Source organism: Prinia subflava, chromosome 3 (assembly GCF_021018805.1).
Source record: "Prinia subflava isolate CZ2003 ecotype Zambia chromosome 3, Cam_Psub_1.2, whole genome shotgun sequence".
NCBI classification, from domain to species: domain Eukaryota; kingdom Metazoa; phylum Chordata; class Aves; order Passeriformes; family Cisticolidae; genus Prinia; species Prinia subflava.
This window is the reverse complement of record NC_086249.1, coordinates 55250560-55265351: the sequence shown is the minus strand read 5'-3', so window position 1 is coordinate 55265351 and position 14792 is coordinate 55250560. Positions and strand designations below refer to the sequence as shown.

Sequence of the window (14792 nt, the reverse complement as noted above, 5' to 3'; positions counted from 1 at the left end):
TTCCTTTAAAAAGCAATTTATCTTGACATAAAGATATTTTTCTTCATTTTCGGGAGAGTGAGGCTACCATGATGAAGTAAAATGTAGATCTGTGCATCAGTAGAATTGTGTACTAAACTTGCATCTTAGATTTTTCCCTCCTTATTTCAGCCTCTCTGCAAAATACATAGACTGATAAAATTGTTGTAAAAAGATGTCATTGGAGGCAGAAGCTGGTGTGGGAGGGTTTAAAACAATTTCTCTGTTGCTAAACTGAACAACCTTTGAATCAATAATACACCTGGTTGTTAAGTGAGTTGGTCAAATTAGTACCAGTTTCAAAGACAGACCTGGTTGTACAAGGAGTTCAACAAAAGTCAGTATGTGTGCCAAAAAAGCGTTTGTTAAATCATAAGCTTTGGAGAAGAGTTAATGTTGTGAAAGTGATTTCAGTACCACGGTTTAATTACTTGCCACAGATGCTACCAATGGTTTTCCAATGCCATTACTTAGTTTATTTGAGAGGAAGAGGGGGAAAAAGTCCGTTTCTTTATATCAAATGTACACTCTCAGGGCATGTGTGTGTACATGGTTGATTGTTTCTCTAACAAAATCTTTAGGGTAATCAAATGATAAGGAAAACAAACTTCAACTATGTTATATTCATTTTTTTGATTTGGATTTTGTACTATGATGTGGGGAAGGAATAAGGAGGACTTGGTTATAACTGAAGAGTAGAAAGCCAGTTTAAAATTTCTTCTAAATATGAAATAATGTGTTTGGGAAAACAAATACAAATCAGTTAAACACTGAATACATTTCCTCTGCCAGTGACTATGGTCCTGAAAAAGGCAAGCTTAGTAGAAGTCAGAATTCGGATTTCAGACAAAAAACACAATTAGAGTTTTTTTCCAAAAGTACAGTCTGAGACTAATCACTCTTACTGCTATGTGACTGATCTTTTTGTGTTATATTATCACCTGCATGCATACAGGGATCACAGACTTGAAGTCGGACTAATGAAAGTCTGGGGTGTCTAAGCAGTAAATCCTGATGTAGATTATTTATAATAGAAATGATAAGCTGTATGTTTCAAGGAAGAACTGATCTAGAGTTTCTTAAAGATCCTTAAGTCTGATGCATTTTACTGCTGAGGAGAAAATAATCTTTGTCTGAGAATACAGAAATCTGAGGGATTTAGTATAGTCTTTCTTCCTGAGTTTGTTGAGCAGCTGGCTTGACTAACATGAATAATTTAGTCCATAAGCAACACAAATATTGAATTTCATATACTGAATATTTGTCTTACTACAGAAAAATGCCTGGAAATCTCTGAGATAAAAAAAAACTTTACTGAAATCATTAATTAAACATGAATAAGAAAAAAAGAATTTAAAACAGATCCAGAATGCTCAATGAGCTGAAAAAAGGTGGTAGAAAACAAAAGAAGACATGCTAAATTTGAGGCATTATTAATAGCAGATATTTTTCATTATTTTATTTCTAAGACAAAATATTGAAATGATTGTTTTAAAAGCTAGCCAAACCTCAAATACAAATTAAAAAATAGACTTTAAAAAAATTTAATATGAGGTTCCTGATTACATGTCAAGTGAGTAAAGCAGATGGTTATGTTGGATTAGCTCAATGCCTTCAATTCCTAGCAAAACAAAAAGATCTTTTAGTAATATTGGAAAGGTTCATATGGATAAAATGGGATTTAGGAATGTGGTTGAAACTTCAGCTACATACAGGATCAGTATGAGACCTTGTGTTCTCTATGTTTAGAAGTCCCCAAAAAAGTTAACAGCTTATAGTTTTTTCATAATTTAAAACCTAAAGTGAATGTTTAAGTGTTTTCATTTTCTTTATATAAAATCCACTTGCAAATCAGGATCTGTATAATAAGTGACACTATTGATAGTACCTCAGAGTGCAAAAATTGAAAAGAAAATAATTTTATGACTGCAGTGCATTTTACTTTCAAGATAGAGTAATTTTAAAAAAAGATTCAAGTGATAAATATATTTGCAGTAAATTCACAATTTTACGACTCTTGATGGTGTACCTTCTGTTGTGAAAAACCAAGGGTTTTTTGTGTACAGAACTGTCCTAATTTTTAAATTAATCCATAATTTCTGATGTCTTTTTATGATGGCTGTTCAAAATTTTAGTCAGAATTTTAAAGGATTTAAAATTTATTCTTGTTTTCTCTCTTAAATATTGTAATAATGTATGCTTAATAAATAGTCTCAAATATTTTCTCACATAAACAGTGCAAACATGCTGCTCTTCTCATTCCTGTTCTCTTAGGATGAATACTTAATTTAGTATGTATAAAAATAAGATTTACTGTATATTTTCCTTATTTGAAAATATTACTAATGAGTGAAATATCTTAAATATCTTGCTGATTTTACTTTTCTTTACTTTTTTTTTTTTAACTTTATTTTTTCTTAATAGTTAATAATATTAATACTGGACACCACTTAAATGTCTAATGTAAGCATGTAAATTAATACCTTGCATTTTCAGGAAAACTATAATGATCATTTACTAAAGTCTGTTCTTTTCAAGAATAAATGTTAAGCAGAATATTTACTTAATATTGAAATAACAAAAATTAAAGTGATATTGAAAGAAGCAAATCATACTTTAATTCTATACCCCAGTACATGTGATTAATTTCATAATTATCTTTCATTTTTTTCCTTGAGAAATGGAAGAAAGGTAATTTAGAACTAATCCATAGTATTGGATAATTTTGGATTCTGATATCATTTCATCCACTTTCACAAGCATGTGACCAGCTTCACACAAAAAGTATGTAGTTTGGATGCAATATGCAGTATGGATGTTTAAGATTGGAAAAGCTGGTGGTGTGGTTTAACCCCAGCTCAGCCTCACACAGCTGTTTGCTCACCCCACCCGTGGTGGGATGGGGAAGAAAATCAGAGGAGTAAAAAGGAGTAAACTCATGGTTTGAGATAAAGACAGCTTAATAGGTGAAGCAAAAGCCATGTGCATGAGCAGTGCATGGAATTTTACACCAAGCAGGTGTTCAGCCATCTCCAGGAAAGCAGGCTGCCATTACATGCAACAGTGATTTGGAAAGACAGACACTGTCACTCCCAATGTCCCGTCATTCTTCCGTCTTCACGTAAAGTTTCATGCTGAGCATGAAGCACTGTAAAATCTGGAATATCCTGTGCTCAGTTGGAGTCAGCTGTCTGAGCTGTGTCACCTCTCAATTTCTTGTGTGTGGTGTGGGTTGAGAGGCAGAAAAGGCCTTCATCCTGGATTAGCACTGCCCAGCAACAGCAAAAACATGCCTGTGTTATCAGCAATGTTTTCAGCACAAATCCAAAACACAGCCCCATACCAGCTATGAAGAAATTATAACCCTATCCCAGCCAAGACCAGCAAACTGGTAAGAAAATGTGCTGTAATTTTTCAACTGAAATGGCAGAAACAAGGAGATCTCTTCCAGTGTCTCATGATGAAACAACCTAAAAAAATTAAATTACTTAGATCACTATTATGCCTGTCCTGTAGGTTCAAAGGTTTTTAACAAAGAAGTTTAAATACATTAAACAATAGTCATTTTACCAAGAGAAGTGCTATCCAACAGAATTAGCTCAGAGTTTATTCCTTCTGTAAAATAAGAAGTAACACTTCTTGGGGGACTTCTTTTTTTTCTTTCATATTTGCAGTGAAACATAAATAGCCTGACATTTCTCTAAAATGGGTATATTTATATAAAATTTTAATCAGAAAAACAATTAATTAAGTTGAAATTTGCAGTTGCAATAATATTACGGGCATTTTCTTTGATTCTCTTATAGTCGGAAAATAAAAAATTTCAAACAATTTTTGCCTTTAGCCACATTAATCAATAGATATACTTGTATTTTATGGCAATATTTTGATGTAGGAATCATGGCCCCTGCCAGCTTTGGACAGATAAAAAATTCTTCTAATTGGAGCCTTGTCCATAGAAATACAGCATTTCCTAACACCTAGAGCAGCTTTAGCATGGTAAGACTGAAAGCATACTGAGAACTATTTTTGTAGAAAGTTTCAAAGCAGTATATTTATTCTTTCCAGAAACTCATATAAACCCTTTATTTGCTTTTCATTTAAATCTGTACAAAGAACAATCATGACCTTACATTTCAGAAATCTATTCTTTCCTGGTAGCAGCATTACTGTGACCATCAACAATAACCAGCTGTAACAAATCTGTACATGGAAGAAGACTCATAAAAGGACAATGATGGCTAATCAAACTTCTCTCTTGAAAAACATTCAAAATGCAAACTTCAGGTCATTAATTCTTCAGATTTTTTGTTTCATATGGTAATGTGATTCTCTGACTCAAGGTTGTCAAGTGACTTGGGATATATTTTGGATCAAGGAAGAGACTTTTGGTCTTTTTTTAAATGAAATGTGCCATGAAAATCCACATTTCATTTATTCACAATATATTTAAAGGACTTTCAACTTTTTGTTCCTCTGTTATAATTATTAATACTATTAAGATAATTCTAATCCTTTGTTCTGTATGACATTGGCGAGTAAGTTTCTAAGGGCATAGAACTCTTTAGGGCTTTTCAGAGGGTGAATGGATCTAGATACTAGGATAATTTTTAGAGAACTGGAAGTTGCTTTCTGCCTGTGAAAAAATAAATGTGTTTGGGTATGAAATTTAATCCTAATCAGTGGTGTACAGAATAATTAAATGTTGTTAAGGATTATTCAGGATTCTAAATCATAATAAACACTCATGGGCAGATATAGACCATATAATGCATAATTTGGAATGATGCTGTCCTTCTTTTGGAAATATCTGTCTCTTGGATTGCACATTAAAACTTTTGCATGTGCTTAGTATTTAATTTTGGCATGCAGGGAGTACTTTCTCATTTTGTTCACTTTTATAGTTTTGATACCTGTCCTGGAGGAAATACCCATGTTTTCTCTTTTTAGTGGTAGGAATCCAGTGGTGTTTCATCATCTCCTCTTTTGGATATTACTCTATCTGAGGCACATATCAAGGTGGAATCTGAGGTTAGTTCATACTGACTGAGTGAATATTGTCACACCTTGCACTTTCCACAAGATAGAAAGCTCTATCTAAATAACAAGGGGGTGTTCAATGCCTCCTCAGAAGTATAAGGTCACTATGAAATCTTTGGTGGGGCAGCTCTTTGCTTCTTCCATTGCCTTGTAGTCTCTTCCAAGAGTGGAGTAAAGGAAAGAAGTGGTCTTTTGCTTTCCAGGTAGGTGATAGGCCCTTATTCCCTAGTAGTGGCTGAATTTCATCCTAGATGACACAGGATAGAAAGGGACTAGTTCCATCTCTCAGATGATCATTTATTAGAATATGTGCAACTTTCCTTAAGGTCATTTAAATCAAGTATTCAGATCCCCACAACTACAGCTGCAAATCACTAACAGACAGGCTGGGAGACATCTGTCAGGAAGCAACAAATGCAGAGCTGCTCATCAAGGAAGAAAGAAAGGAGGGAGCTGAGGGTGCAAGGCAGGGCAGGCGGCAGTCGGTGCAGTCCTGTGGTGCACCGGCCCCGCTGTCGGTCACTGAACCACTACCCAGCTACTCCTTTCTTCTCATTAGGCTTGACCTTCCTTTGGCAGTACTTGAGTGCTTTACAGTCCAGATCCCAAACTGAATGTGCTTCACTGGGTTGAAATGTGCCTGCTCTCTGCAGCACAGTGCTGAAAGTCATTTGGAAGTACATCTGAGAAAGGACCTTTGGGGGGTTTTAACTGGGAAAAATGAGAAACATGATGACACAAGGTGACAAGAAATTCCCAAGTTATTGCTAATCTGAGAAGTTCTAGCAATGGTAAAGTTAACTATGCTGGCATGGCACTATATTCTAGTCTTTTGAGAAGATACAGCTCTGTGAATTTCCACATTACAAAGCCCAGCAATATTCATTTAATATTAGCTACAATTCTCTCTTAATGAAGTATGTCATAGACATGGAAGAGCAAGCTGAACATAATACAGTTTCCAGAGAAATATCCTTATTAACTGAATTTCCTGATCAAGTGCATCCTGATTTAATAAAAATATATTGATTGTTTTGACATAATCAGGAAAGATAGCTATGGAGTAGAAAAACTTTGAAGCAGATTAGTGAAATTTAGAGAACATGAGACAGCTTTATATAGCTTCTGATTTCTAAATAGTAGGTTCAACTTAAATTGATATTTTTGTTATTCATACCCTCTAGCCTTAGGAGATTCAGAAATACAGTGTTTATCACAAGTTAGCCCAGTTTCTAAAAAAAGTTAATAGGAGGAATGAATAATTTGCTTTTTTAAGGTACATGAACAAATGTTTCTGTCCACTTTAAAATTTTAATTTATATTTTTCTGTTATTTTTTCTATTTTCTATTAATTGTTAAGGTGAATTTGTAACTTGAAAGAAAAAGAGATTCAACGTTTATTTATGGTTGGTGAATTACATCTCAGAATTTTGGGACAGAACAGTGTTCACAGATTATTTCTGCTTTATTTGAAACACTTGGCAACTCAGTTGAAATATTTCGAAGATAAATATTTGCTTTAAGAGTCTATGCATTTCTGGGTGAAGGAGTAGCCAATATTGTTGGACTTTGATCCTTACTGATATAATAAGCTTGCCATAAAAACCTTTGTCATCAATTTAATTAATTCCATCAAGCATTAGAAAATCTGTGTAATTTAATATTACCTCAAATTTGTGCAGAGAAAACTGGTAATATTTCTTAGCTCTCTTGTGCTTGTATTCTTTTTAGTTAATGTTGACAGAATACCCTGTTTAGTTCTGTAGTCCTGAATGTGTGTTAAATCATTTTGCAGTCCTCTTGCCTAAAATCTGGACATGATTTGTCTTCAGATATTTGATTGTCAAGTCTACTGACCAGAGTGCTGAACACTGTAAAGGAAAAAATATATCACAAAAAAGAATATATGAAAAGCCTTAAGATTATGAGGTAAAAGTTAGCCTAGTGTTATGAAATATCCCTAGCACCTGTGTTTATAAGCATACTTTAAATATTCTTATTTAGTAATATTAATTGAATAATAACCACAACAGGCACACACAAATACACAGAAACCTTTATCATAGAATCACAGAATCAAAGAATCATAGAATCACAGAGTGGTTTGGGTATTCAGGAACCTTGAAGATCATCTTGTTCCAACCTCCCTACCAAAGGCAGGTACATCTTCCACTATATCAGGTAGCTCAAAGCCCCATTCAGCCTGGCCTTGAGCACCTCCAAGGGTGGAGCATCCATAATTTCTCTGAACAACCTGTTCCAGTGCCTCACCACCCTCATAGTAAAAAAATTTCTTCTTATATCTAATTTAAACCTACTCTCTTTCAAATTTAAACCATTCCCCCTAGTCATATCATTGCATACTCTTGAAAATAGTCTTTGCCCCATTATCCGTATAAATTCCCTTGAGATACTGGAAGGCTGTAATTAGGTCACTCCAAAGCCTTCTCTTGTCCAGGCTGAACAATCCCAGTTCTCTCAGTCTTTCCTCATAGTAGAGCTGTTCCATTCCTCTGATCATTTTTGTGGCCCTCCTCTGGACTCCCTCCAACAGGTCCCTGTCCTTGCTGTGCTGGGCCCCCAGGACTGGATGCAGCCCTGCAGGTGGGGTCTCAGCAGGGCAGAGCAGAGAGGCAGAATCCCCTCCCTGGCCCTGCTGCCCACGGGGCTCTGGATGCAGCCCAGGACACGTTTGGCTCTCTGGGCTGGGAGTGCCCATGGCTGGCTCATGTCCAGCCTCTCAGCCACCAGCACCTTCTGGGCAGGACTGGTCTTATCTGTTCATCCCCCAGCCTGTGTTGATACTGGGGCTGTAAGACATATTGTCTTTCTTTCAACAACAGACTCATTTTATGACTGATGCTTAAAATCAGAAGCAGACAACAACTGTCTACATGTGCCAGCTGTTAATATTTTAGATGTCACAGAAAATGTGTTATCTGCCAAAGGCTGACAGATTGACAAAGGATATTCAAGCTTCTTCTGCAGCCATTGAAGTCAAGATGAAATAGCTGAGAGTTCTTAAAAGGAATCTAGCTTCCTGTCATTAGGCAACTGCAAAACAATTTGCATATGTTTGCATATATATGTCTGTGGGAAGACATCCTCAGACTCCAGGAATGAAATTCTCCTGCCTCTTGGCCTTTAGCTGCTTCTCTGAATAGTATTTTTTCTCCCAGACAGACGTTCTATGATATCTAGAAATTTACCGCAATGTATAGATGTGCTGTTATATGCAATTAAATCTTGCTCTAATTTGGATGCCTTAGGTTATCTGAGATACCTACATGGGTCTGGCAGATATGGCACAAAATCTGCATGAAGGTTGCACTCTTCAGGCCTGACATCAGTGAGATCACAGAATCAAAGAATCATTCAGGTGGGAGTAGACCTCAGGAGTTCCATAGTTCAACTCCTATTCAGAGCTAGGTCAATTGTGAGGTTAACCTAGATTGAGTAATTCAATGGGATCTTGAAAAATTACATGATAATTTACAACATCTGAAAAGCTGGTGGGTATATATCTACAGATGAGTGCATCAAACACAACATTTGCAACTTGCACCCTTCTCCTTTGGAAACATAATAGAATATTCTTTTACTTGTATGCACTGAGCACTGTTGGCTTTAGGGTGGGACATACTTTCTGTTTGGTTTTAAAAATAAGGGGTGTTCCTGCTAAGAGATGCCTTCTGCGTTCTTTCCTTCTGGGTGCTGGAAACCATAAAAAATAAGTCAGCCTACATGAGAATATTTTGTTTCCTTCAAAGCCTTCAGTAAAAGATAAGTAAGATTGTAGTCTTAAGGGCGGGTGAAACACTGGCCTTAAAATCCTTTGAAAATCAATGAACTATTTATTTTCTCTCTGTGTTTGAAGAAAAAATAGCCCTGCAAAACTGTGTGTTCTAGAATGAAGGAATATACTTGAGACATCCATTTGTGTTTGTCTCTCATTGCATGGTATTGTTTTTCTAGAAATCTCTAGAATTTTTTATTCATTATTGTCATTCACAGATATTGGCTGACCTGGAAAACCATGCACTTTTTAAGGATGACCTAGAATGCCAGAAGCTTATTCTTGAAGCCATGAAATATCATCTTTTACCAGAGAGAAGAACTCTCATGCAAAGTCCAAGAACTAAACCTAGAAAATCTACAGTTGGAACACTTTATGCTGTTGGAGGAATGGATAACAACAAAGGTATTATAGGATATTTGTTGCTTTTTGATTTATACTTCACATTTTCATTATCAGAAAATGGTGAAATAACTTTCTGTTCCAAGATTGGTGGGGGGGATGCCTAAATCAGTCAAGAAATGTTGCCAAGATTTTGGCCCCATGAAAATCTACTGATAATTAAGGAAAAGCATAATACAATTAGAGAAAAGAAACTGTTTTGAGTTCATTCTTTTTTCAAAATCCTTATTATTTTCATAAATAAATTTACCAAAAAAACTAGAATGATAGTAATATACCTTAGTTATAGATTTCTAGAATTTGTTTTTCCTTTATAAGTCAAATACTTCTATCAGTTTTTTTAACCTATGATAAAATGCAGTTTGATAAGCAGTGTATTCTCTCCTTAAGTAATTGTCTAAAATATTACAGGTGATTCCTAGGTTTTCCAATGCAGAATTTTTAAGTCTTCTAGAGAAAGAAGATAACTACCTTCAATTAGATTCCTAGTTTGTCAACAGATAAAGGAAAGTAAAATTACCCCCATTTTTCTGTGGGGTAGGAAGAAGTGGAAATGTTATTAAAGCACTTTGTTGTTATTTGTTTGGAATAAGAGTTATGATGATAGGTTGTGCTTTCATTTCTGGTAAGTTTAATCCACTTATTTCTTGAATGGAATGAAACATAATATTTTAAATAAAAGCTGGTTATATTACAAGCTTATATACTCAAAAAGGCTTTTTTTTTTTTTTTTGGTTATATTCACTAACAATTCCACAGCATTTAAATTTTCATGTCCATATTTCAACTTAAGACCGAACCTTCAGAAACACTAGTTCTAATATAAAATAAACTGTACTTTAAAAAATATAGTATAGAATTACATCTTGAGTATTTCACAACTCTTTGTCTATGTGCTGTTATTGCAGTTGTTTCACTGTAAATAGCTGTGGCAATATTGTTTGCAAAATGCCATGGCATGTTTCTCCCATCAAGTTATACCAGTGATTAGAATGTATGACGTCTGTGCCTGTGTGAAAAATAAATGGGTAACATCAAGAGAAGCATGACAAACAAGTCAAGGCAACTTCATGCTAATGGAATGAAACTGTGTCAGGGGAAGTTTAGATCAGATATCTGGAAACGGTTCTTCACCCAGAGGGTGAATGGGCACTGGAAGGGATCCCCAGGGAAGTGGTCACAGCACAGTCTGAGTTTGAGCAATGTTTGGACAATGCTCTCAGGGACATGGTGCGACTCTTGGGGATGGTGCTGTGCAGGGCCAGGAGTTGGACTTGATGATCCTTGTGGGTCCTTTCCAGCTCAGCATATTCTGTGATTCTATGACTCTGTGATTCTGCCCTTTGACCCCACTTTCTTGAGGCCCCACATGGAGTACTGCATCCATCTCTGGGATCCCATAATGACATGGAGCTTCTGGAGCGAGTCTAGAGGAGGACCACAGAGTTGATCTGAGGGCTGGAGCACCTCTCCTGCAAAAGCAGGCTGAGAAAGCTGGGACTGTTCAGCACAGAGTAAAAAAAGGCTCCATTATAATAATCCATCTTCCAATACCTAAAGGGACCAACAAGGAAGCTGAAGACAGTTTTTACAAGAGCAGGTAGTTATAGGACAAGAGGCAATGACTTTAAACTGAGGTCATAGGTTTAGATCAGATATTAGGAAATAATTTGTTGTAGGGGTGGTAGCGGGACACTGGCACATGTTGCCCAGAGAACTTGTCCCATGCCTGGAAATGTTCAAGGCCGGGCTGGATTAGGCTTTGAGCAATGTGGTCTAGTGAAAGGTATCCCATATTGGGACTCAGGGGTTAGAACTAGATGATCTTTTGAAGGTCCTTTCAAACCCAAACTGTTCAATGATTCTATGACAATAAGAAATTTTTGATGAAAGAACCAATACATATATATATTCTTCAAGTAGCTGCAGATTATTTTTGTCCTTTTAACGTTTATAAACATTACTGTAGCTAAATGTTAGGAATGGATGTGCACAGAACATTGTCTTTGGATGATAAAATACAAATTTCCTCTTACTTAGGACAAATTACAATAAACACAAGCATTCAGGTAGGAAATGACCCAATAATAAACCCAATTTGGGTGCAGCTGTATTTGTTCTCATTTACTATTAATATCTGTTCCCCAATAAAAAAAAAATACAGAAATATTTAGGATGACAGCATGAGGCATAGCACCATTACCACACCAACACACAGCCTATTTTGCAGATTCAGGTCAGACAGAAGCAGTTCATTTCTGTAGCAGCAGGAGAAAACACAGAGCAACAGAGGTTCAGACCTCTGTTGATGCAGTCTCTGACTGAAAATTACCAAGACTTTTTGGATTTACAGCAGATAAAAACTGCTTTGAGAATGGGCTCGGTGTGGCAGAGGAGCATCTGCATAGCAGGAGCCTGTGTTACAGCTGATGCAATATGTACTCCCAGAACCCAGGCTCTGCAGCTGTGCCATCTCAGCTTGCATCTGTTCAGCTCATCCCTCCTGTGATCCTGCTGGATCTTGACTAGCTTTTATGCCCTTTGAGTCTTGTTTCCACATGTCCATTCAGGAGACCTGAGTGCTGTTTTCCTGCTTTGAAGAGTCACTGAATTCATAAAGCAAGACTGGGCTGGGAGATGATATTGATCCTGTATTATCTGTCCTCAGTAATTAGTAATTTATTTTTTCACCCACAGCTTTCTTCACTGGAAGGCTAATATGGATGGTTGCAATTCACAAAGATGTATTTTTAATGCTTCTTGATGTTTGCTACCAAATGTAAAACTGTTGCAAATAATTGGATGAGCTAGACAAATTAGAAATTTATTAACTAGCATATAAAATAGAGGCTAAGTGCAAATATTATGGAAGCATTTGAAGGTTATATGGTTCATCACATAAAAGTAGCCTAGCATGCTAAGTTTGTTTTGAAATCTCTTTTATAATTATCTTCCCTTCCATAAAAATGAAGTGATTATTAAACTCCAGCAAACAGCAACTGGAATTTTGCCTGATGGGAGAAATTAATGCAGCATAGTACTAAATGGATAGAAAGTGTCAAAGGTAGATAAACTGGTAATTTTAATTTCCTAGACAAGCTAAAAGAATTTAAATCTCTGTTTCTACACACCTTTGCTTATTTATGAATTTAATTTTAAATGCACATATAAGAAACAGATTTTCTCAGTATGCCTGTGTTAATGGAATGGGATGCATTAATAGATTGTGGGTATGTGCTGCTGACAACGTTCCATTCACTTTATCCATTAATATCATCACACTGACTTCTCTAATTTGGATTAGCAGTATTTAATTGTCTAATAGTATACAGAAGTCCACATATTGAGGAGGATGGTAGACTGAAATAAATGAGTAATTGCAAGAAGTGGGCATACAACAATTTTTAGGAATGATTAAGCACTGACTTCCTGGAGCCATCCTGGAATCCCAAATATAGAGGAGAAGTCAAGTGGTAGAACATGAGGTATATGGTGTTAGATGGTGCTATGGAAAATTATGAGCAGGAAAATATGCAGCGAGTGGAGATTGGTGTCAATAATCCAGCAGTGTTGTAGTGGTGTCAGAATGCTAATTAATTTCTCCTGTCGTGTTCTAGCCTGTCTCACCAGGTAGCAGTTAGAATGATAAGGGACACGGAGAAATTGCAGAAAAAGAAAACAAAAGTGTTACAGTAACTATGATCCAAAAACTGCTGATATATATTACTTTTGGAATAGTCCTAGACTAGTTCCTCAAAGATCTAGACTAATTATCTGTTTACTGAATCTCAGTCTTTACGTAAATACAAAGGAAAAAGGAAATGCAAAGTTGCATGAGCAAGAAATTCTTCTATAAAAATGTGGCAGGTCATTTTAAAAAGTGATGGAATGGTCAATTTACTGAAACACTGATATTAAATGTGTGGTTTTCAATGATATTATGACTAGATATAAAGCCTGCTGCAAAAAGTGCCCTGGTAGTAAACAGGTAAGGTTCATCATTAGTCTATATCAAGCAACAATAAAAGTTCTTCTATTTTTGTATTAATACTTAGAAAGATCTTTGTTATTGCCCCAGATATATTACAAAAAAATTAACCTTTTAAAATATCAAATTGAGGCCTCCATTCATTCTTCCTTATACACCCATCTTGTATATTTTTCCTTTTCTGTAATGTATTTTAAATCATTACAATAATCCTTTTTTCTTTACAAATTTAGTTTCTCAAATGTGGTTTATTACTTATATGTATATACATATATATAATTATTTCACAGGAATGTCATCTAGTATAGCTACATGAAGTTACTCTTGTTCTAGTGAATTTTGGAGATGTCTTTGTTTTTTAGGGGTTAGGGTTTTTTTTGTGGGTTTTGGGGGTGTTTTTTGGTTTGTTGTTTTTTTTCATTTTGTTTCTAGCAAGACACTTCTCAAAGGAGATTTCATTTAAATTTTATTTATTTAAATTTTATATTTTTCATTCTCATAGGCATATTTTTTTAATGCTGAAAGAAATACTCAAAAACCTATTGTAAATACTGTAAAAAAAAGGCAAAAATAGGGAAAGATCATGATTTGCCTCTTAGGTAATTCTTCTAGCTTCTTGAGATATGTGTCTGAGTTGTCTGTGACTTGAATCTGCCTCCTTCCTCTTTAGTTTAGTGGGAATTTGTTAAAAAAAAAAAGGTGAAATCCATCAAGATTGTTAGATTTTTATGTGGCATTTTGTAAAAATTGCTGCTAACCACTTTGTCTTCACATACATAAAGCTTTTGACAGCATTCATTATCTATCCATTTGATGCAGGAATCTATCCTGAGTAAACATCTTATCTTCATCTCACTTGCGTTTTCATTCAAAATATATAATGTACAGTAACTGTGATTATTTTTCAGAACTTAGGTGCTTAAAGTCCTGTATTTGTATAATACACAAATAGCAAAATCTACTTAAGAAGGTATTTTCCTTTAAAAGAAAGAAAAGTGCTAAGCATTTATTACTGAATATGTCTCCCTGATGTGCTTTTTGAAAGGTTTTATGTAATTATGCATACTTTGTAAGTATACTTATGTATGTGTTTATACCAGCCCTGGTCTGACTCCAGGAGCAGCCTCTGTCAAGCAGGAACATAAACAAACATGCTCTTGTTACCCATTGCATAAATGTTCACAAAAGAACTGAGAAGGGAGAACTTGATGGTCCTTCTTGCAATACTACTCTTTTTATTGATAACATCACATATATATCGTTACCACTCCTCTGTTTGAGTTTCTTCTGCCTTTGGTGCTAATTTGTTTCCACCTGTGTTTCCATGAGCACATTTGTTATCTTAAAGAATCATGTAGTCATAGCCTTAAAATACCTCAGGAGGACGATAAGCCAAAATAAATTGTGCCTCTCACATTCCAAGCATCTGTCTGTACACCACTTTTTATTGAGATACCTGCAGTTTTTCTCTGAAGTCTTGTCTGCTCTATTTAAGTGGCAGTTCTATCTCAGCTAAACAACTGCAGTATTTTCAAGTATCAGAAGTGA

At 35.4% G+C, this 14792-nt stretch overlaps 1 protein-coding gene across 1 annotated transcript in view; it reads left to right on the top strand.

Annotated features, from left to right (window-relative positions):
• KLHL1 (kelch like family member 1) overlaps positions 1–14792 on the top strand; it is a 190880-nt gene that overhangs the window by 133879 nt on the left and 42209 nt on the right. The window contains exon 6 of the mRNA XM_063392204.1: positions 9073–9259. Within this exon, the coding sequence (XP_063248274.1) occupies positions 9073–9259 (187 nt within the window). The remainder of the gene's footprint in view (positions 1–9072; positions 9260–14792) is intronic.